The 22,080-nt window shown below is 50.7% G+C and overlaps 7 protein-coding genes across 7 annotated transcripts; 3 read left to right on the top strand and 4 right to left on the bottom strand.

Moving 5' to 3' along the window:
• Nucleotides 1-301: 301 nt before the first annotated feature.
• On the top strand, nucleotides 302-1,901 carry N7515_003487 (MCT family MFS transporter; the record flags this gene model as incomplete). The annotated part of the gene is made up of 2 exons (XM_056664231.1): nucleotides 302-529; nucleotides 603-1,901. The coding sequence occupies 2 exons, from the start codon at nucleotides 302-304 to the stop codon at nucleotides 1,899-1,901; spliced, it is 1,527 nt and encodes a 508-aa protein (XP_056523288.1).
• A 144-nt stretch (nucleotides 1,902-2,045) lies between these two features.
• Nucleotides 2,046-5,198, bottom strand: N7515_003486 (exosome catalytic subunit DIS3; the record flags this gene model as incomplete). Its single annotated transcript, XM_056664230.1, has 2 exons — nucleotides 2,046-4,945; nucleotides 5,003-5,198. 2 exons carry the CDS (start codon nucleotides 5,196-5,198, stop codon nucleotides 2,046-2,048), a joined length of 3,096 nt encoding a protein of 1,031 aa, XP_056523287.1.
• Nucleotides 5,199-6,797: 1,599 nt separating this feature from the next.
• Nucleotides 6,798-7,229, bottom strand: N7515_003485 (uncharacterized protein; the record flags this gene model as incomplete). The annotated part of the gene is made up of 2 exons (XM_056664229.1): nucleotides 6,798-6,882; nucleotides 6,970-7,229. The coding sequence occupies 2 exons, from the start codon at nucleotides 7,227-7,229 to the stop codon at nucleotides 6,798-6,800; spliced, it is 345 nt and encodes a 114-aa protein (XP_056523286.1).
• Nucleotides 7,230-7,815: 586 nt separating this feature from the next.
• On the top strand, nucleotides 7,816-13,080 carry N7515_003484 (bifunctional ATP-dependent DNA helicase/ssDNA endodeoxyribonuclease DNA2; the record flags this gene model as incomplete). The annotated part of the gene is made up of 5 exons (XM_056664228.1): nucleotides 7,816-9,435; nucleotides 9,492-9,587; nucleotides 9,643-10,137; nucleotides 10,200-10,461; nucleotides 10,526-13,080. The coding sequence occupies 5 exons, from the start codon at nucleotides 7,816-7,818 to the stop codon at nucleotides 13,078-13,080; spliced, it is 5,028 nt and encodes a 1,675-aa protein (XP_056523285.1).
• A 179-nt stretch (nucleotides 13,081-13,259) lies between these two features.
• Nucleotides 13,260-15,884, bottom strand: N7515_003483 (Ribonuclease P Rpp40; the record flags this gene model as incomplete). Its single annotated transcript, XM_056664227.1, has 10 exons — nucleotides 13,260-13,338; nucleotides 13,381-13,569; nucleotides 13,638-13,926; nucleotides 14,039-14,179; nucleotides 14,237-14,338; nucleotides 14,408-14,470; nucleotides 14,547-14,691; nucleotides 14,746-14,894; nucleotides 15,244-15,692; nucleotides 15,751-15,884. 10 exons carry the CDS (start codon nucleotides 15,882-15,884, stop codon nucleotides 13,260-13,262), a joined length of 1,740 nt encoding a protein of 579 aa, XP_056523284.1.
• Nucleotides 15,885-15,934: 50 nt separating this feature from the next.
• Nucleotides 15,935-17,535, top strand: N7515_003482 (uncharacterized protein; the record flags this gene model as incomplete). The annotated part of the gene is made up of 4 exons (XM_056664226.1): nucleotides 15,935-16,004; nucleotides 16,068-16,389; nucleotides 16,454-16,766; nucleotides 16,843-17,535. The coding sequence occupies 4 exons, from the start codon at nucleotides 15,935-15,937 to the stop codon at nucleotides 17,533-17,535; spliced, it is 1,398 nt and encodes a 465-aa protein (XP_056523283.1).
• A 734-nt stretch (nucleotides 17,536-18,269) lies between these two features.
• Nucleotides 18,270-21,288, bottom strand: N7515_003481 (putative C6 transcription factor Prf; the record flags this gene model as incomplete). The annotated part of the gene is made up of 6 exons (XM_056664225.1): nucleotides 18,270-19,070; nucleotides 19,129-19,380; nucleotides 19,435-19,926; nucleotides 19,989-20,508; nucleotides 20,566-20,902; nucleotides 20,976-21,288. The coding sequence occupies 6 exons, from the start codon at nucleotides 21,286-21,288 to the stop codon at nucleotides 18,270-18,272; spliced, it is 2,715 nt and encodes a 904-aa protein (XP_056523282.1).
• Between the last annotated feature and the right edge of the window lie 792 nt (nucleotides 21,289-22,080).

The raw sequence follows: 22,080 nt of genomic DNA, 5'->3' as shown, positions 1-22,080 counted from the left end.
GGGATAAACATACCAAATCCGACCTGTTCTTATGCCGGCAAGATGTCCGACAGTCCGAGGCTCCGAGCGTCCACTTAGCTTCCGACTACAGCGGATAATACTCCGAACCTCCACCCAATTTGCCCTCAGTGGCCACTCACCGAGGGTCCTCAGTCCTCACGTACGGAGTGCGCCGGTTCTCCGCACTTTCATCAAAATAGTTAGACGCTATCCTAATTAGGTAAAGACTGTCAACGTGATGCCGTAGGGCTCGAAAAACTTGCACATTAAATGGATCAACAAGCTAGACTTGTGGTCATAAATGACCATGGCTGACAATGTGCCAATCGATATAATCCGTTCGCACCAGGACGACGTGGAACGAGAAAACGAAAAGCAGGAGCAGAAACTGCATCCGCAGTCAAAAACACAAGCCCAAATCGACGAAGATGAGAAATACAACCGCGATGTTCCTCCCGACGGTGGATATGGCTGGGTCTGTGTCGCCTGTGTATTCTGGATCAATGCGCATACCTGGGGTATCAACAGCGTGAGTCACTCACCCTCACACCTCCAGTTACACTGTGTGTTCTCGAATCTCGACTAACCAGTCCCATATCCAGAGTTACGGAGTCTTCCTGAGCTACTACCTCTCGAACGATGTATTCCCGAATACCTCGGCCCTATCATACGCCTTCACCGGCGGACTGAGTATCTCCTGTGCCCTGCTAGTAGCACCCTTAGCAACGCACATGATCCACAAATGGGGCACACGCTTAGTGCTCAACCTGGGGGTATTCTTCGAAACCCTCTCTTTGATCGGCTCCTCCTTCGCAACCGTAAAATGGCACATCTTTCTGAGCCAAGGCGTCTGCTTCGGCTGGGGCATGGGTTTCCTCTTCGTAGGCAGCGTCGGCATAACCCCGCAATGGTTCAGCAAACACCGCAGTGTAGCAATGGGCATCAACGCCGCAGGATCAGGTCTCGGCGGTCTAATCTACTCTCTTGCTGTGGGCGCCATCATCCCGCGCTACGGGTTGGGCTGGGCTTTCCGCATATTGGGTATCGTCTCCTGCGTCGTGAATCTGGTCTGCTGCAACCTCCTCCGAGACCGCAATAAGGCTGTTGGCAGTAGATTTACGGCTTTTCACTTGCCGCTGCTGCGTCGTCCGGAATTCTTGCTTTTCCTTGCATGGGGTGTTTTCAGCATGCTTGGCTACGTGGCGCTGCTGTTTAGTGTTGCGAACTTTGCACTTTCCGTCGGCCTTTCTTCGCATCAGGGAAGTATTGTCTCGGCGATGCTCAATCTTGGACAGGGTCTTGGTCGGCCGTTTGTTGGCATGTTTAGTGATCGGCTGGGTCGCATTAATATAGCCACTTTCCTCTCTTTTCTCTGTGGTTTGTTCTGTCTAGCCATCTGGACTTCTGCTGATAGTATGGGTGTCGTGTGCTTCTTTGCTGTTTTGGTTGGCACTGTTGCAGGCACATACTGGGCTACGGTCTCTCCGGTTCTGGCGGAGATTATTGGTATCAGGGACCTTCCTTCTGGTCTGAGCATTACCTGGCTCGTCCTTGTAATCCCTTGCACTGTCTCCGAGCCCATTGCCCTTGAGCTTCGCAGCCACGTTGCTGGTGGCGGAACTTCATATCTGCACGTTCAGATATTCACCGGGTTTATGTATTTGGCTGCTTCGATATGCCTGTGGCTTGTCCGTGGCTGGAGGGTCGGCGCATTGGAGTGCGCTGAGGCGCGTCGTGACCCCGTCGTGCAGGCTGGCCCGTTGGCTGGAGCCACTGGCGGAAATGAGAAGCAAGGTCACCCTCCGACTCTTCCTGCTGCCACGCAGACCACTGGTACGGATACCCAGCTATGGGCTCCGATCAGCTTGCTTCGCAGAATGGTGGCTATGAAGAAAGTCTGAATGTGATATCAATCACAGTACATAGTGCAAAAAGCCAGAAGTAATTTTGGATGAACATATTTAAGATAGACTGTCATCAGTAATCCCATTGATTTGAACGCCGTTCTTACACTAGTTCTAATCTACAAAGTTGTAGCGTTTGGCTCATGCCTGCGTAACCAAAATCCGTACCCTTCTCTTGCCGGCGCCGCGACCCTCTTCCTTGACGGAGCTGATGTTGACACGAACTTTCTGGAATAGTTCGACAGTGACACTGCGTTCAGCTTCTGGATGGCCCTTCTCTGACACTCGAAGGGTGTATTCCTCGTTATCGAAGTCCGTGGTACGGTGAGGAACCAGCTCCCGTCTCTCGGCGACAGAGCGAGCTCCAGACTCGCCGGGCAGGACAAAGTCTTCCAGACGAACGACACCTTCAATACCGAAGCGAGGAACGAAGATGACGACTCCATTCTCGAATACACGCATGACGTAACCTTCTTCTTCGATACCTGCATCAACGCCATCGGCCGCCATCTTCTCTCCACGGGCCTTCAGAGCCTGACCGACGTAGTACTCGATACTAGCGCGACCGGCATGTTGTGCATTGCGGTGACGGACGTTGATGTTACGGCAGATGTCTTCCAGCTTGTTGCGGGTAGCGACACCCTCGTTAATCGCATGTCCATCCTCTCCTTCATAGCCAATGGCAGAAGCCAATTGCCGGTGCACCATGAGATCGGCGTATCGTCGGATGGGTGAAGTGAAGTGGGTATAGATAGGCGAAGCAAGACCGTAATGGCGGAACTCAGACTCGGCAAAGGCACCAGCACAGAAATATTCTGCAGATGTCATGCAACGGGTTGCCAAGATACGGACGAGGGTGTTGAAGAATGGGTTCTTAGGATCGACACAACGGTCCAAGGAGTCAGCCAGTGCTCGTGAGCTTGAGACATCAAGCTCCATATTCCGCTTCTTGGAGAGTTGGTTTTGGAGTTCCTCGAAATTCTGAGGCGGGGGCGTGGCGTGCCGACGTAGCAACGCTGTCTGAGAGAAGGACTCGTAGACCTTAGTTCCGACGGTGATATTGGCAAGAAGCATGAACTCTTCGACCAAGCTGTTGGTGTCAAGCATGGCCTTAGTCTTAACATCCGTCAATGGATCACCAACTTCGTCGCTATCGGCCTCAATGCGGACTTCCGGGGAAGCAAGGTTCAAAGCACCAGCGTCCATGCGCTTCTGACGGAGGATTTTGGAAAACTTCAACAGGGTGCGCATGCTCTGGGTCAGCTCGTCGTTTTGTGATTTGTCGTCAATGCGCAACTGAGCCTGTTCGTAGCTGAACGCTTCCCGAGAGCGAATGACTGATTTGGTGAAATTCGAGGACACAATCTCAGCATCTGGGGTCATCTCCCACAAAACGGAGAAGGCATATCGTTCAACGTAGGGCTTAAGAGAGCACAGGTCGGTACCAAGAAGATGCGGAAGCATGTCGATACGCTTGTCGACTAAGTAAACAGTGGTTCCACGAATACTGGCCTCGAGATCCATGGGGTTGTTGGGTTTGACGAAATGCGACACGTCTGCAATGTGAACACCGACCTCAAAGTTGCCATTAGGTAGGACACGAGCATGGAGTGCGTCGTCAATATCCTGACAGCCGGGGGGATCAATACTGCAAATAAGCAAGTCTCGAAGATCTTTCCGGCCGTTCCAACCCTTGTCTTCCTTCGAGACAGGGACCTTCCAATCATGTCCTTCAGATGGGAGGCAATCCAGGACTGACTTGGGGAATGGCTTATACTGCACGTCATATTCAAGAAGCAGAGCTTCCGTTTCAGCTCCCTTGGTTTCAAGCTCTCCCAAAGACCGAATGAAGTGACCGGTGGGGTATCGAGAATCTCGGTCCCAAGCATCGATGGTGACGAGAATGCGCTGACCAACGATGTTGGCAGCCTGTCTCGTGCGTACTCGAATCTTAGGAATACGCTTGTCCATGGGCAGTAAGAAGACATTTTGTTGCCGTCTACCAGAAGACTGTGCGCCAGTGGAGTTCGAGTCAACGTGGCCAACGTATTGGCGCCAGCCACGCTTGATCACACCTACAACCTTGGCGGTAGGTTGTGGCTTTCCTTCCGAGGTCTTGCCATGGGCCTTTTTGACTTCTTCTTGGAGAGCTTTGCGTTCTCTTTCTGACACCACAGCTTCGGTCTCCTCGGTTTCAGGGTTGTCATTGCGGGTCACTGCCTCCTCGTCCATGATCTTAGTCGAAGGGCTCTTCCACTGGTCTTGCGGCAGTACTTCGACCACAACAGAATCACCCGCGATTGCGCGGTTGCTGTTGTCACGGCCCAGGATGAGCAGCGGCTTATCGAAAGACGCGGTTTTGACGGAGGCTTCCAAGTAGTTGTAGGGAGAGACATTGAAGACTCCTTGGTGCAGTGTCCCTGCTCCTAGGCCAGTCTTGAGTTTTGACATGGAATAGTATTCGGGATAGAACAGTTCCCCACGGTTTGTTTCCTTGGAGTCTCGTGCATCCTTCGACTCACTGATCATATCCAGCAACATGTCCGACCCCTCCAAGCCAGAGACGTAGTCAGATAGCGACAAAGCTGTCACATTTTCTTCCTTGCATTTTCGAAGGTTCTCTTTGTCGTCAGTGATAACCACGATCGCTGGAATCGCCTTCTCCTTCTTTCCCTTCCTTATTGACTGTTGCAGGTGGGAGCTGTACCAGCTGGCTACCAGGCGCACCGCGCGATCATTTCGGTCGTTGATCGATTCGTCCGGTCCTCTCCGAACATGAGTCTCTCGGCGAAACTCGTTGAAGAAAAGGTAAAAGCGCTTTTCGTCGGACTTGACTAGCGCCAGTAGTCGATTGTACAGTGGCAGCGATCGGTTTTTCAGTTCCTCGAGAACAGTTTGAAGAACAATCACATCGTAGAAAGCACCAGTATGCTCGAAAAGATCCATTCCATTGAGTAGCGCATTTGTATCGGGGACAAGGTAGTGGCCTCGCGGGAACGCCGTCGTACCTGCGGGGCGATCGGATAGGACGAACGGCGCAACTGTCTTACATTAGTGACCGAACCGGCTTGATGAATCTCTCATAGATGTATCCTTACTGTTTCCATTGGCGTCAGCCGGCGCGATGGTCGGACATTGTCCGCAGAGCTTGGAAGAGCAAGGAATATCTTCTCTCAGATAGAGCTCGCGGACAATCTTTTGCACCTTTCCATTTTTCAAGGACCTCACGTAGACCTTGCTAGTGACATTTGCGGCTTGCGGGTTGGCCGACAAATCTCTCCTTAAACTCTTCATTGTGAGGATAAGACTCTGTCGTCTAGCAGTTGCTGGACCGTTGAAACCTGTGTGTCTTGTAAAAGATCCGAGTGAGAGTCTTGGCAGAAAGAACCTTGGCCTTTGGAAGGTTATCGCTGGCCCTTATCGCGATAACCAAGTCATCTCGTCACGTGCATATCTAGATGGATACGCTCGATGCTATTCGGATGCTACTTACAACAAACCTTGGATGGTTGTTTCCTCTCATGGGATCACATATTGTTGTTGACGTGTCACGTATATTTGCTCATCACCGGGCGGAATTCCTTGGCCAACCATGTACTGTACGCATTGTACAATGTAGGCCGTCCATGGGTGCGTGGTAACTGGTATGTAAGGGCTCGCCGCTCGCTCACTAATCCTACATAAGTGAGGCTACATTCATGTTCGACACCTATCGGGATCCGTCGCACCAAAGGTCCAAAAATCTGGAACTAGGTACTGGCTATGATATCCTGACAGGTAGTGAGCGTACTAGTTGTTTTGCCCGCGAGGGTAAAGGTTGTAATCCGACGCGCATAGGCCTCAACTTGGTGAGGTCGTCTGCGCAGTGACAGAGGGGTTTGTCGCAGTAAATGAGAACCTAAGGTCATCATTCTCCTTCTGCCTCAGTCGGACCGAGCGCTCCAAGGCCTTCTCCACCTCATGATAACCTAGGTTTGGGAAGGGAGGTCTAAGGGGGGCTAAGAGGACGAGGGGGAAACAATTAACAACCTCGGTACCTTAAAGACCGCACAGAACACTAAACATTCGGAGCTGATGCAATATCGGGTGTTGTTGGTCTTAGTATATGTTTCGATATGAGTATTAAGGTGCGGAGTACCTTGGTCACCGTCTGGTTTAAAATGGATGTTACTGATACTCGATAATACATTCGCATTTTTCCAGATATGAGTCTGGATCATCGAAATCCCTCGTCATTCACTCCTCCAACGGGCAAGACAAATTGAAGCTATTACACTGCGAGCAAGAACTATTGAGACGCAGTTATGCGTGATTGGAGCTGCGCAGGTAGGTAGGCTATCATAATGAGAAGAGGCGCAGCCATGGCCATTCCATGATCATCGGCCCACGGGGTTACGATAGCAAAGCCGGCAGGGAAGAACCCAACGGCCAAATTGCAACCGAAGACAGTGATCTCGACCTTCATGCATTGATTCGGCGGCGCATGGCCTTGCTTTTCGGAGGAGTGATCTATTCTGAGTTTTGAAAACTGCATGCGAGCAGCAGAAAGGCCGATGCGTGTACATGCTTTCCCTGCCCTAATACACATCTCAAATGGTCTATTGAGTATCAACTTTTATGGCGTTTGGATCTTCTCATGATGTGCTCAGTGCGAATTGTAAGCAAAAGTTTGCAGCAGCACCTATGACCAGCATGAAAGAAAGCAGCTTTGAGAGAATAAAGTGATACAACAAGTAACAAACGAAATAGATAAGCATGCGAAAAATGGAAAACCTGTCTAAGAAAAAGACCTAAGGAAAAGACCGGAACATCAAGTCTGCCGTCGCAGGTGGTACAGGCATGGATCGAAATAGTATCTCTCCGATCTCTATGTACAGCGTACAAATTTGGCGTTTATTTCTTGACCTTATCGGGGTCCTCGAGGATGCCCTCGGCCTCCAGTCTCCTGCGAGCCTCTTCAAGAGCCCATGTTTGTATCCTATCGCAATTGTCAGTAATCTAGTGTGCGACGAGCCGAGCCCCCTAGATAAGGGGTCAAGGGCCAGGGGCCATGGGTAGTACATACGAAGTATCAGGCTTGAAAACATATGCGACTCCAGCAACCAACAAGCTTCCAATGAATCCGTAGTACCAGATGTTCTCCCAGCCTTCCTTTTGGTACTTCTGACCGGGCTTGACACCGAACAGCCAGCCGGTAGGAGGATCGTAGTGATCACCGTGGTCCGCGGCACGGAGGCGAGATCCGGTGGAGAAGGCCTGCTTGTTCTGGGGTGCGCGAAGCAGGCAGCGTGCCCGGAGGATGTGCGACAATGACCGGGGAGTCATCTTGAAGACGGGGGTGAAAGAGGGTTTGGACCGATCGAAGATACACTGGCGTGCGAGTGTACGGGGAAAAATCACGAGGCTCAAAGATTCCCTGTCAGTTCAGGTGGCAGAGACGGTGTCAATTGATATGGGGCCTCTTGAAAGAGAGTGGAGGGGTGCTTCGGCGGGTTGATGTTGAAGCCGTAAAAGGCCGGGAAGCTGTCCAGTCATGCGCTAGTCCACTTAGGGCAATTTTCTTGTTCCGCCTTTGCTCCCGATAATTCAGGCATCAATCCAGACACATGCTCCTGCCTTACAAACTAGGTGTCAATACTCCACGCGCGACGCGTTCTTATCACGTCTGACCTGCCCTTGCCAATTCTGCCGAAACGGGTGCTGGATTCGCTACTTGTCTCATCTGTCATATACTTGAACGGTCGATGCAATTTTACCTGTACATACCTTCTTCAACACAAGTAATTGGTATGTGTCGTTCTGCAAGCCCTAATGTGTCTTGTTCCTAACATTGTCCTTCTCTACATAGCTTCTCGCGGAATGTATCCTTACCAATTTTGAACGCGTCATTGGATATTCCCCAGTCGAAGCAATGGCCACAAACAATGCATATCCGATTTCCTCCAACTCACGGACAAAGTTGAACGCGTTTCGCTTTAAAGAAGACGAAGCAATTCCCCACGACACCTCGAAAGACGAGACGAAGTCGGCTAGTGGGAGCAAAGGATCTCAAGAACCGGGCTCTAACCGTGAGGCTGAGCTGATGCAGACATCCTCCAATGAAAGCAAGCCTCTACCTCATGACGTTCAAGCACCGGAACCCGAGATACAAGAAACAAGACCAACCAAAGACTGCCCTCAGACCCCAGGCAACAGGATACCTCTGGCCGATTTAATCGGCAATGCTGAAGATTCTTTTGATCCCGCGGCAGTTGCGGAGGTGACACCTGTTGAGCATGTCATATGGCAGCATGTGCCTGCCAGCTCAAACGCGGATACTTCGTCTCAGACAACGGCGAGTCGTCGAAGGAAGCGCAGGCACAGTTCTTCGCCTGCTGGTTCTCCCTCAAAAGGAAAGAACAAAAAGAGCCAAAAAGAACCCCTCGATCTCCAGTCAATACAAGCTCTCTTCAAAACCCCGCAACATGACATGGCTGCCGAATTGTGGAATAATTACATTGACAAAAACATGGTTGATGGAGCAGAAGAGCTTCCACCACCGCGACTCGCAAATCTTCTCTCATCTTCACCTCAGACACCGGTTTCGGGCAGAACAAGCCGAGACTCTTCGGGGCTTAGGCGTGCAATTAGTTGCACTACTGAATTTCCCACTTCTCGGACAAAACGACGACGAGTCAACCGACTAGATGCTCGTGGTCGTGGCATGTTTGAACGGACTAGCAGCAATGTCGAGTCTGGGAATCCCAAATCCTCAAGAATCACTTATCTTATGGAGAAGATTGAGAGAAGTATACACATGGCTCCTGCCGACGCGAGGCCACCTGGGTCTTCCCCTTTGCGTCAACACGTGGATGTGCGCAGGTGTCGCTCATCTTCGCCTATGAAGGACAGTAAGCTCCACGATATTTTCGAAGAAGCTGCCAACTCACCTTGCGGCCCACCGCTGGAGAAAGGAAGAATTGGGCAGCCGCCTGTTCTTGAAGAGTCGTCATCCGAGTTCGGAGACGACGATCTTGATCAGGATCTAATGGATTTGGCCGATGTCTCGGGGGATCCTTTCACTGAACCAACGCCCTCTAATGAGTTTGCTTCTCTGGGATCCTCTGGCTGGGCTGTCCTCACGGCAGATAAGTCTCGTTCATGCCACCCCAAAGAGGATTCAATCCTGGACAGCAAGCCTTCACTCCCTCCAAACAATACGAATAACGAAACGAAAGATGATGAATTCGATGATTCCGATGATTATGACGACCTGCCCGATAATCTGCAGGAACTCCTGGCAAAGTGTGACACACAGTCTAGACCGGCCGAGCCATCAAACCAGAGTTCCATGGGCCTAAATCTGCAGAAGACAGATGCGCTGAATGCCTCTGTCAATGGCAGTCTACATAGCAAACACCCAGCTACCGTGACTGCCAAGGCCGAGATTGGATTGTCGGATAAAGAGTTTGATGACGAGTTTGATGATGATTTTGATATGGAGGCCATCGAACAAACTATGAAGCAAGCAGGTGAAGCAGGACCGGCTTATGTTAGTCACTCTTAGTTGGTATATCACTAAATATGCTAAGACAGTCAAACAAATAGAACCTTAAAGGTCGACAAGCTATCAAGCGTTATCACATCGTTGACATCCAGGAGTCCACCTATGTCACCCCGAAAGGCCGTACTCAGCCAGAACAGGTCAGATAATTTGCCCTTGCCTCGGATACAGTCCGTCCGCTGACTTCAAGTACAGGGCTTGCTTGTCGAAGATGAGAAAACTCGAGACCGCAAACACATCATCCTGCGGGAGACATGGTTCGATACTCCCTGCAGCAAGGACTCGTACATCCACCTGGTCGGGGACTTCAACGCAGCTGGCCAATGCGTTGTAGATAATACAAACAACATGATCATCCTCCACCCTGATCACCTCATTTCCGCTACGGTTGTGGCAGATTCGATCGACTGCCAGCGACGAGCTGTCCTTCAAGATCGAGTCAAAGTCATCGGCGCACTTGAGAGGCCGCAGGCTTTCGGTGTGTTCTTTCACGAAGTTTTCCAAGAAGCTCTCAAAGCGAACCAATGGGATATGGATTCATTGAAGACATTGGTGGAGACTGTTATGGGCAGACATGTTGAGGAGCTGTACTCGATTCAAATGAGCATCCCTGAAGCTGTTGAATATCTCATGAGCAGGATGCCTGCCGTCCTCGACTGGGCACACACTTTCCTACATCCCAAGCCACAGGTACGTCTCACGGCCCATAGAGTCCCCCTTCTTTCGAGGGAGCTGCTAATCAAGACGAATAGGCCAATTCTATGGTAGAAGACCGCAACAGCTCCAAGTTAAATTTGAGCATCAATAAGCTGCTCGGAGTCGAGGAGCATATTTGGTCCCCAATGTATGGGCTGAAAGGCAACATCGATGCGACTGTACAAGTCGCCTGTCGTGAAGATAAAGTCGAGAGGAACCTGGTCGTTCCACTGGAGCTCAAGACTGGACGAAGAGACACGAACCAATCACACAGAGCTCAAACGGCTCTTTACACTTTACTTCTGTCGGATCGCTATGGTAAGTGATCGGGCATCTATCGAGGCTCCAACCCCTTTTGACCAGCTGCTAAATCATGATATAGATCTTGATGTGACTTTCGGGCTTCTCTATTACCTCGAATTGACGAAGACTCTCAGCATCCGCGGAGTTCGACATGAACTCCGCCAGATGATTCAGGTGCGCAATCACTTGGCTGGCTATATTCGTGAAAGGCAGCAGCTTCCACCGATGCTGAAGAAAGCGCGTCAATGTATTCGTTGTTATGCAAAGACCCCTTGCCTCATCTACCACAAGCTTTCTGAGGACGGCGATGGAGAAACCAGCGCACTTGGCGAGGACTTTGATGCGGCCGTCGGTCATCTAGACAATGGCGATCGGGACTTCTTCCGGAAATGGGATGACCTGTTGACCAAAGAGGAAGGCAATCTCGTCAAGTTCCGTCGTGAACTTTGGACGTTGCTGAGCAGCGAACGAGAGGCTCTGGGCCGATGCTTCGGGGATGTTGTGATTGATCCGAAATCGGTATACGAGGAAAACACTGGGACAAAGATCAATCGCTACCATTATACGTTCGTCAAACGAAAAGCGCCTCCTGGCTTCTCGTTTGCTGAATCTCAAATATCTGTCGGTGAGCCAATTGTCATTTCCGATGAGAAGGGACATTTTGCTCTCGCCAACGGATACGTGGTGCATACTAGTCCATCGCACATCAAAGTCGGGGTGGATCGAAAACTTCACAATGCACGATCTAAAACGGTCGGCTTCAATGCAGTCACAAATCAGTCCTTCAGAGGTATCATGGAGGTTGGAAAAGAAGAACCTGCAGCTCTGGAAGACCCGGAAGAGCAGCTGGTTTATCGAATCGACAAAGACGAATTCAGCAACGGCATGGCCATTGTGCGAAACAATCTCATCTGCATGATGGATAAAGACTTGTTCCAAGCGAGGCAGCTTCGACGGCTCATTGTCGAGGGTCAAACGCCCGCCTTTAAGGCGTCGCCGTCCTCCGCATACACGATCTCTGATCCCGGCAGTCTCAATGTTGACCAAAAACAGGCCATCGACAAGGTTATGAGCGCCAAAGACTACGCCCTTGTCCTCGGAATGCCTGGGACCGGAAAGACCACAACAATTGCTCATATCATTCGTGCGCTGGTCGCACAAGGCAAGAGTGTTCTTCTCACATCGTACACCCACACTGCAGTTGACAACATTCTACTGAAGATCCGAGACGACAACATTCGTGTGCTGCGTATTGGTGCGACCGCCAAGATCCATCCGGATGTCCAGGACTTCGCCGATCTTGCTGCAATCCCAAAGGCAACCATTGAAGAACTGAAGAATTCATATGAGAAGCCCCAGGTCGTTGCCACTACATGCCTCGGAGTAAACCACAACATTTTCAATCAGCGCATCTTCGACTACTGTATTGTCGATGAAGCTTCGCAGATCACACTCCCTGTCTGCCTCGGCCCCATCCGCATGGCAAGGACTTTTATCCTGGTCGGTGATCACTACCAGCTGCCGCCGCTTGTGCAGAATAAAGCGGCCCAGGAAGGAGGACTAGACGTCAGTCTCTTCAAATTGCTCTCGGATGCTCAACCAGACTCGGTGGTCAACCTAGAGCACCAGTATCGCATGTGTGAGGACATCATGTTACTCTCCAACACCCTGATATACTCGGGTCGTCTAAAATGCGGCACACCGCAGGTTGCAAGCCGATCTCTGGTTATACCCGACATGAACGCGCTCGAGAAATTCCATGTCGATGATGTGAGCCAAGCTCCGCCACGGTCTCAACGAGACCCCTGCCCTGGTACTCATAACAGCTCATGTTGGCTGCGCGACCTATTGACGCCATCTGCGAAAACGCGCCTGGTCAACACCGATCCCATCGGTCCTGCCGCTCTGGAGATAGCACAGGGAAATCGCGTAGTGAATCATATGGAGGTCTTCCTCTGTTCGCAACTTGTGGAGTCCTTCATCGCCTGCGGTATTCCGGCACGCAACATTGGCGTGATCACCTTCTACCGGAGTCAACTTTCGCTTCTCCGCCAGAGTCTGCGACGCTACACTCCAGACCTTGAAATGCACACCACAGACAAATTCCAAGGCCGTGACAAAGAGATCGTCATACTGAGCTGCGTCCGCAGTAACGCTGAAAACAACGTCGGCGAACTCCTACGTGACTGGCGTCGTGTCAACGTCGCCTTCACTCGCGCACAAACGAAACTCCTGGTCGTCGGCAGCAGATCCACTCTTCGCGATGGTAACGAGCTCCTCTGCAAATATGTGCGTCTCATGGAAAGCAAAGACTGGGTCTACAACTTGCCCAGCCAGGCAATAGACAAGCATGTCTTCGATTGCACCTCGCAGTCGCAACTCATGTCTCCGGGTGCGGTATCGACCCCTGGCTCTGCCAAGGGCAAGCGCAAAGCCGAGATGACGAGCCCTTCCATCAAGAAAGGGTCACTCTCTGCTCGCTCTGCTCGTGATCCACTAAGTCCACTGGGCTCCCGGCAAGCGCCTCCCGGTCCTCGGAAGCCTTCGAAGATAGGTGCAAAGTTGTTCAACGGTACCAACGTGGTTGGCAATCGGCCTATCTTACGAGACATTGTAAATGACTTGACGGGTTAACCTACCATTTCTCAATTGGAACATTATTTCCTAGGTCACGGACCGTCGCATTGTGCTTTGTTTGTACTATGGCGTGCGACTTAGTGAGACACTTTGGATGCTCTGGACATAGCACTGAGTATCTTACATGTTTTAGATTTCATTGCATCTGTTGGAGTTTCTTGGCTGTCAAATAGGATTCATTGCCACGCAAAGTATTGGTATCTTCCATTGTAGAGCTCTGTGGTATCATTGTGAGGTTGTCGAGAGGGCACAAGGCTAGGTCAGTGTTCAGTCACTGTCGCCCCCAACAATTCCCACACCATAACCACACGATCACTAGACCCAGTTTTATCTTCTGCTGCTTGTCCATCTTCCTGGGACTGTTCACTGCTTGTAGATGTAGGAATGGCCATAACCGTGAAGCCATCCCTTCCTTCGACGGCCTCTTTACCAAGCGCAGCTGCGGCAAGTACAAACCATGATGAGTTGCTGGTCTTAGTGTTTTGCCTGCCCATTGAATCATGTCAGTCCTTCGCCAGCCCTTCAACATATCAAGGTAGTGAATCAGAACTCACAGCAAATTGAGGAACAGCTGCATGACCCACTGGGACGATATCAGCCCATGCCATTTCAACTTTACCAGGTCGAGAGCCCGGCTTTCATCTGCGTCTGGGACAGCATAGCGACTCAGGTACGGATCGATGTTATCATCCGCGGATACCCGGGGAGAATTCATCTGAACCATGGCAATCCATTCTGACAGGGAGCCACAGTATTCCTGCAGATCTGCCTCTACCATTTCCTCGAGGGCTTGCTCGTTCTGGCAAAATGGCGGTGTGATGATTTTCTCGTTATCGATCTCCTCTGGTTCACATGTTATCAACTGTGGGTGAAGCTTCTGGATTGGCGTGGTCCCTGTCCAGTCTCTTTGGTAAGTTTCATTGTTCTGTTTCCTGAAGCTTCGGGGCCTAGTCACCTGCACCTCCAGGCTTGCTTTCGAGGTTGTGAAAGAGCCACGCCATTCGTTGATTCAGAACATTTTCGAATGCCCACACGATTCTTTCGAATCCTTTCTTGCCGTGCAGCATTGAGGGCAGCCGCAAATTCAGTTCCACCACTGACGACATCATTAGTAAAAGGTTCGAAAACACCCATTTGCTCCTGTTATACGCACAGAATCTTTCCTTTGCGTGTTTCCGGCCACCGCTGCGAATGGGCTTGCCCGTGAGGCCTGTTCGTTCGTATATCTCTTTCCCGAGCTCCATGCGAAGTACCCCTATTGAATTGAGTCACTTCTCCGTTCCCCGATGGCACAGCCTTTCCAAGTGCAGCTTCAGTGACTAACCATCCCGGAGGGTAAAGACATTATCGGACCCCGAGCGTCCTTCAGATATCACCAGGATATTCCCTATGCGCCGAGTCAGATCAACTAGTCGAGGGAAATGGACACCAAAGGTGCCTAGTACTTGTAGAGGCATAAATACCTGTCTTAATGTATGTGTTGAAGAAATCATGCTCAAGCAGAGCAGAAGGAGCCATGAACACTCGTGCATATTGCGGCTTTTCTATTTTGTCCTTGAGCCTCGACTTTATCTGTGCGTACACCTCCCTTGGTAGGATTGCCTCAACCTATATCCTATCTGTCAATGACCCCTATCTCGAGGCAAGCCGATGGCTACGTACTGTGTGTACAAATGCGTGATTCTGAATTGTCGAAAATGGCGATCTCTTGGTCGGGATCTGCTTTGGATCAATGAAAGCTGGCAGTCGAGTTATGGTGGTGAAACACTTTTCCCGACGCGATGCATCGTCCACTTCGTCAAACATGGTGTCTGCTTATCACGATTGGGTATCTTGAAGAAGGGTTGATTTTTCTGTCAAAGGGTGAGGTTTGATTAAGCTCCGTGGAACGCTTATCGGGGACCCACAAGGCTGCAGCTAAGGGATCCACCTACATAATTGCAGGTTACAGTTCATTACACCCCCGTATGAGCGGCAGATTCACTGTGAGATTGATTTAAACGATATCTTCTTTCCGGCTGGGCTGTTGAAAAGAGGCCGAGAGGTTGATTTCGCGTACAAGAAAATGTAAAATGCAGAGCCTATGGCTTTATGGCTTGTACCAGCCTGACAAATTCCAGTCAGAGTGACTTTGAAGTCTGCGTCTCCATTATCACAGACCCCTCTTCGCTCCACAATTACGTTCTTTGGTTGCAGATCTCCATGAGTAAAGACAAATTCGATGGTTCTTGAGAGTGCAGTTGACCATTTCTTTCAACAATCGAATGTAGTGTGGAGACTGCATTTGGCCCAGTCTCTCCAGTATTCCTTGATTCATCTGCTTCTGATCCGCGAATGGCCCGGAAATGATTGGGTTGTTATCAGGAGTTGAAAGGACACCGTCGGTGTAAGGCGTGTAATTCAAGCTCCCAAAGTAGCCGGGTGATGGTATTGTTCGCAGTTCATTGATCGCCTGTCTGATCCTCTGGCTGATCATTGTCTTCTCAGTTGAGGTGAGCGACGGCAGTAACTTTTGCAAGTCTGTACCAGGGACGTAATCCATAACAACATATCGTTTCTGGGTCTCTGGGTCGATGAAGTTGGGGTGAACCTTTGGCACAGGAACTTTGCTGTTGGATGCAACAAATTTCATGTTCTCAGCTTCCAAAGGCGGGATCGAATGGGTACCCCATTTTGACCGCGAAGCGTTCCTTCACTCGAACCACTTTGATGGCATTTGTTCGTACACTAAGAACATCGGTCGACGCCTCAATATCGGCAATAGTTGGTAGCTCAATGATCGAATGAAGCTTGTCATCCATCTCGGTTAACATAGTGGATCGTAACCATCGCATTGATAAAGTCAAAAAGGATGCCGCCGAAGTGCAACAAACGATGTATTTCTCCTGATGTCCTACTATTTCTTCCGCTCAGCGCACGTGGTGATTACCGTATCGATAACGATTGATGCCTGAGGCTAAAATTGTGATTGTACCCGATAACAGTTGGGAGGCAGTATCGGACCGCCAAAAAGGCGGTATCCGAGCACTCTCTTACTCTCTCCATTATTGAGTCTGCTCCTAACAGCGTTGATTGTGAGCCGCTAGGTCTCATTCCTTCTACCTCTACTAGGGCATTTGTCGCTGGTGCAGGCAGCAGGTGCAGGTGCAGGTGGACCTTCGACTCGCAAGACTTGCTAGACGAAGACGACGACATGGCGGCCCCACGTCGCGAGCTCCTCCATAAGGACCATTTCTCTTTTGTCTTTGGAAATGTGAAGACCCAGAGCTACTATGACCCTGCCTCCAAGGGTCCGGGCTCCCATACGTAAGTTTCCCTGTTGCCAATGGACATCGATCGCGCCTCTTCTGACGACAATCCGGTAACACAGCATCCGCACTCTTGCCTGGAACCCTACGGGCCAGCTTATTGCGGCTGGCTCCGCAGATCGCACCATTAGAATCTGGAACCCTGATCGCCCTCATGTCAGATACTCAACGGAACTGCGCGGCCACACAGCTGGCATTGAGAAGGTGCTCTTCAACCCAGTCCGCGACGCCGAGCTGGCCAGTTGCTCGGCCGATGGTACAGTGCGCTTTTGGGATGTGCGCTCTAAGACCTGTGTGAGCCGTCTTGATGTTGGTGGCGAAGCCTTCACGCTCTCCTGGTCCGCTGATGGCAGCACAATGATTGTCGGCAAGAAGGTATGCGCATGCCTAGCTCTGGGACTCCCAGATCTCTCTTCAACGGCAAAGGTACTGACATATGATATGAAACCAGGACGACACATTGATCCCTGTTTCCGTTAAATTCCCCTCCTCCCCGACCGCCCATCCCGATCCTATTGGCGCCCTTAACACCCCTTCCTCCACTCCCGGCGCGACTACATACACAGCTCTCGAGCCGCGCCCTCAACCCGTCCAGACAAACGCGACAACTTTCTCATGGTGCATGCCGACACCCGAGCGTCAGGAGCAGCAAGTATTCGTGACGACTGGTGAAGGCAAGGTCAAGATCATGTCCTACCCTTCGTTCAATATCATGCATACCCTCAACGCCCACACCTCGGCTTGTCTTTCCATTGCGCTGGCCCCGACAGGGCGATACCTAGCAGTTGGCGGGAGTGATGCTCTCATCTCCCTCTGGGACACCACTGACTGGATCTGTCGTCGCACCTTGTCTAGTGAGAACGGCGGTGCGATACGCGGCGTCAGTTGGAGTTTCGATGGCCGCTATGTTGTTGGCGCATGCGACGAACTTGCATGTGCCGGAAATGGACTCGAAATCTTCCATGCTGAGTCCGGGGACAGTATCCATACCATTCCTGTTCCTGGTGGCATCAATGCCGGGGTATCGGCTGTGGAGTGGCATCCTTCACGGTATTGGCTGGCTTACTCGACCACGACTGATGGTCCTGGCAGTTCCAACCCTGGGGGTTTGAAGATTGTCGGTGCTGCTGGCGGTGGCTTGTAATAACAGGCCTTACGCCAACTTTTTCCTCAGCGGCTTCTTCCAAGCCCTCAGTGGACAATCGAGGAGATTGTCAAAAACTAATAGTTTTATGAATGAATGTAACATAACAAATAAGTGATGCCAATACGATATTGAATCTCTGATCTAGTATTGTAGTAGTTGGTATAGTTAACATGAATTGGAAGCCCCAAACGCCCCAAACGCCCCAAGCGACATAGTGTAAAGTCCGGTGTATTCAAGAGTGAGAGTGCCCATCCATAGAGACCGTTCATTCGTTCATCATCAATTCATTTCAAGAGGAAAGCCCCAGCGAGTTGTCCAGCTGCCAGTCGCCTTTAATAAGACTTATGGCAAGAGGAGAGCCGCAAATGTAGGTGAAATTCCGTGATGGCCAAATCAATCTCGGGAAAAAGAGACTGAAGGGCTCACCTCAAGTGCTGGGTTATCGCGGTTGGTAGAACCTTATATCCGTTATACTGGGAGATTGGTGGCCCACATAGTAATCTCCGACTCGGACTAGAGGAAGCTCAATGGAATAAGCACCCATGAAGTAACGACCTGCAGTAAGGTCGCAGACCAGCGTCCCTGCCCGCCGTTTGATTAGAGATTGTCGACCGTTCTAAACAGTGCGAGTCCAAAGTCTTGGATCGTGGGAAATCTTTGGCATGCGAGGGCAAGCAACGCGATACGAAAGGTGTCTTCATAAGAAGCATTTGTTTCAAGACGTGCTGCACTCACGATGGCCGCCAGTTCTCCCAGCCAGCGTTGTTCCCATTTTCACTCAAAATCTGGCTACCCAACATCTGGGCCCACTGGGATTCAGTGAAGGACTCCATAGTTAGGTTGCCGAAGTCCCCATTGCGCATATCTGGATTTGGGGCTTGGAAGTCCCACGCAGAAGGCATTGAAAACATGCTGGACGGCGCTTCTGTGGGAACGGATGTGGTATCAGATATGTTTTGGTAGTATCGACCAGCCAAAGAGGACATGTCAGTGACCTGCGTATTCGTGACTCCATGTGGTTGACCGCTTGGATTGCCTTTCTCCAACGACGGAGCTGACACCTGGTTGGGATACATCAAGTTTGTTTTTTGTTGCTTGTTAGGGGGAGATGGGTTGTCGGCACCAATGATTGAGTAAGAAGTGTTTGATGACGAATTGAGGGTCGACGGGGTCGGATGATCTGATGGTGGATTATTTCTATCGCTGAGATTGCCGAAGTCAGGTGGGAAGTCCATTTCCATATCAACAATGACACCCGTTTGTGCGGCTTGGTCCATCTTCGGATCTGTTTCCTGAGCGGAGGGCCCGAAAAGATGATGCGTGTCGTCGCCATTGAAGGTTGATAATCCGGCGGACTGTGAAGCTGCATTCCTGTTCCGGGTTGGAAGGGGGCCCGCCAAACTGGCGGGCGTGGTCTGCAGATTTCCATTGCGGTTTGCACAATATTGTTGAGACTCATCGATTACGGTCCGTTGGGTTTCACGAACGTTGTAAATAGGAGAGCAGTTAGCAGTATCGTGGCAATAAGATTGCTAAAGAGAGTGAAGTTAGCTTCGCCGAACACTTTGCGAACTAGTCAGGGAGACACACAGCCATTGATTGTGCAGCAGACATGTTGGCTTTCTGCCTGTCATCGAGAGCGCGAATGCCAGTTCCATCGAGATCGACGTCCAACTGGACAAGGAAGGACTCTGTCAGAGGGTTCTTGTTCTTCATGGCATTTAGAGCAGAGACGAGAAACTGCAGCGATGAGTGCACACTCGAATCTTCGGGTCGAGATTTAAGATATTGCACAAACACGCGAGCAGCAATGTAGAGGCAAAATGACATGAATGGGTTCAACTGCAAGGTGTCAATGGATGTAACTTCGGGAGTAGAAGCCGGTTAAGAACTCACGCTTGTCAGATCAACATGGCTGATCATTTTCATGATGCTTGAAATTTGGTTTGCAGCCACGAGGCATCTGCGCTTGCTCTCAGTCGTGATCTGATTTGACATTTTGTTCTTTTCGGCCTTGAAGATGGCCGCTTGATGGAGGCAGATGGTCGAGGTATGGAGGCTCATGTTGGCGAAAATGACATTCACGTCTGACACTCCGCTTGGGAGCCGAAGATGATCAGGCAAAGAAAGGGCTATATGCAGAAGGATATTGTCATGGCACCTGTGTCGTTTCCAAAACTCTCCATTGAGATCATGGTCGTTGTCATCGGGCCGAGGACGATGGATGTGAATGAGGTTACGACCAAATAGACTTGTCAAAACAATCACGCATGCAAAGGGATCTAGTGTTGCAACATGATCTCCGGTCATTATGTCGTTGAGACGAAGCGTTCGTTGTGGTTTGCTCTTTACGAAAGACTCCTCTGAGGCAGGGAGATTCGTCATAATCTAGTCGAAAGTTGTCAGCCCATCACTTTCTTCCCTATGACAGATACGCAAAAGATACGAACATCATTTTCGTCAATAAGAATCGGCCAACCGGTTCCGATACTGGCATATCTATCTGTGGCGAATGCGCCCCAGAAGACTCTCCTGCGTTCTTCGCGTTCTGTCCAATCTTTTGGTGGTAGTATGGATTGTTTGACATCGAGCCCAGCTCCATCAAGTCGATTCAACCCTAGCATCAGTGCGAGTCTTGCGGCTTTACCAACGCTCAGCCAAGCTCGTGGGAAGAAAATCATCCGAAATTCATATGTGCCGATCAAGATCCACGTTTGGCAATGCGCAAGGTTGACGATATTTTCTCCAAAGCCTTTCATCTCATCCAGCTCAGCATACTTACGTGCGCGCTCGTAGAAATGGCTATGTAGGAAGAAGTATTTGTCACTGACGGATGCGGCATGGCACCACATTATGTATCGAAGACAAATCGGTGGTCGCATATGAGATGCAAGATTCAGAGCTGCAAAGTAACGTGGACGGTGGATGATGGGCATCATTGGGTAGATTTTCTCAAAAAACATCGCATCACTAGACAGTACCGTTATGTTAGGCCACTTCTCCAAGGACTACAGCTGGGAAACATACAGTTCGTCAATTGCGTCCTGTGGAGGGAGGGGTTCCTCCAATCCTAAGCTTATCAAGTCCCAGTGAGGATCGCTGCCGCCCTGAGTCGCATGTCGTGGAGGAGGGTATAGTATTTGGCTTGGCTCGCGTGGGTCAGGGCCAGTTGGAGCTGAAAAGGAGCTATTCATGTCACCCCCAAGACCTCCCAACTGGCCGAGTCCTGACAGATCCGAGAGTTCGGGCAAGGAAAGTATAGAATCATCGGTGATAGGCGCTGTGAAAGTAGGATCCGATGGTTGTGATGGAGAGATACGCTGGGGTTCCGAATCCTGGCCTTTGAGGAGCGTTTCTACCTGAGCTGATACGCAATCATGTTAGCGACACACTAAGTGACATCACGCATTTCCACACAATGCTCAACTTGTCCGTACCTAAACGTGCTTCGAGCTGCTTCACATAACCGCGCTTAGGGCCACTCTTTTTGCGCACTTCATCATAAGCGCATTCATGTCCCAGTCGCGAACATGTCCCACAGCTCGGTCGTCTTCCATCGCACCTCAGTTTCCTCCTCCGACAGACGATACATGCGATGCGCTTGGGGCGGGGTACGTTACTTTCCCCGGTGCTAGCGCTTTCGGCAGCGGCGCCGCTCTCCATAGGCATGAATTCCATCTGAGACGGTCCAGGTTCTGTGGGGTACTGCGACGATCCGGGCCCAACGTTAGACTGCGGAAGCGCCCCCATGGCGGGCGTAGTTGCGGTCGATGTCACGATGTAGCGGCTGAGTAATTCAGGTGAATGACCTCGGGAAGAGCTTCGTCAACTCTGCTTCGCCGGCAGAAGAACTTCGAGCGAAAAGACGCGTATAGGATCAACCCAGGGCGTCAATTATCCAGGAACGTCCGACTGGATCATCGCCAGATTTGCCGGGGTGGGGATGTGAGAAGGGACAGAGTTTCTATGGATGACGATGGAGTTCGTATCAGGAGTGGCTGAGCGTTCCTCCACCCAGACTTGTCTTTGTCAACGTACGAAGCTAGATTGAATGCCTGTTCTTTCTGCTGATGGAAATGGACTCCAAGAATATAGGAAATTCTTTCATTTTTATTTATACTCCTCTGCATGAGCGTTGACAAATGCGATCGACAGACCTCGGGAGAGGGCCACGCACCTGGGAGTTGCGGAGGTTGAGGCCTCTGTTACTTACGTCAATATACCATAATAGCTTGTTCTGCGAGCCCTATCTTACTTCCATTCGTGCACGTTGTGAGACTGAGAACTGGTAGGAACCACCAACAACTACTTCAGAGTGACTCAGACATACCCTTACCCTATCCCTTCACCCACCGACGTTCCTAACGGGTTTCCTAGAACCTGTATAACGCTACAATACTGCCTCCAGAACCTCCAATATACACTTTGCGACGATCTCGTCTGTCAAGTTCCCTGCCAAAAGCTTTGGTTCTGTCATGATGCGGTTGATGCCATCAGTGAGTATAGGCCAAGTCCCTCTTGTTTCATGTGTCCCTGGGAATT

This window comes from Penicillium bovifimosum (genome assembly GCF_028826915.1).
Source record: "Penicillium bovifimosum strain IBT 22155 chromosome Unknown utg000003l_segment0_segment0, whole genome shotgun sequence".
NCBI classification, from domain to species: domain Eukaryota; kingdom Fungi; phylum Ascomycota; class Eurotiomycetes; order Eurotiales; family Aspergillaceae; genus Penicillium; species Penicillium bovifimosum.
The sequence above is the reverse complement of the archived record's forward strand: the minus strand, read 5'-3'. Positions and strand labels throughout refer to the sequence as shown.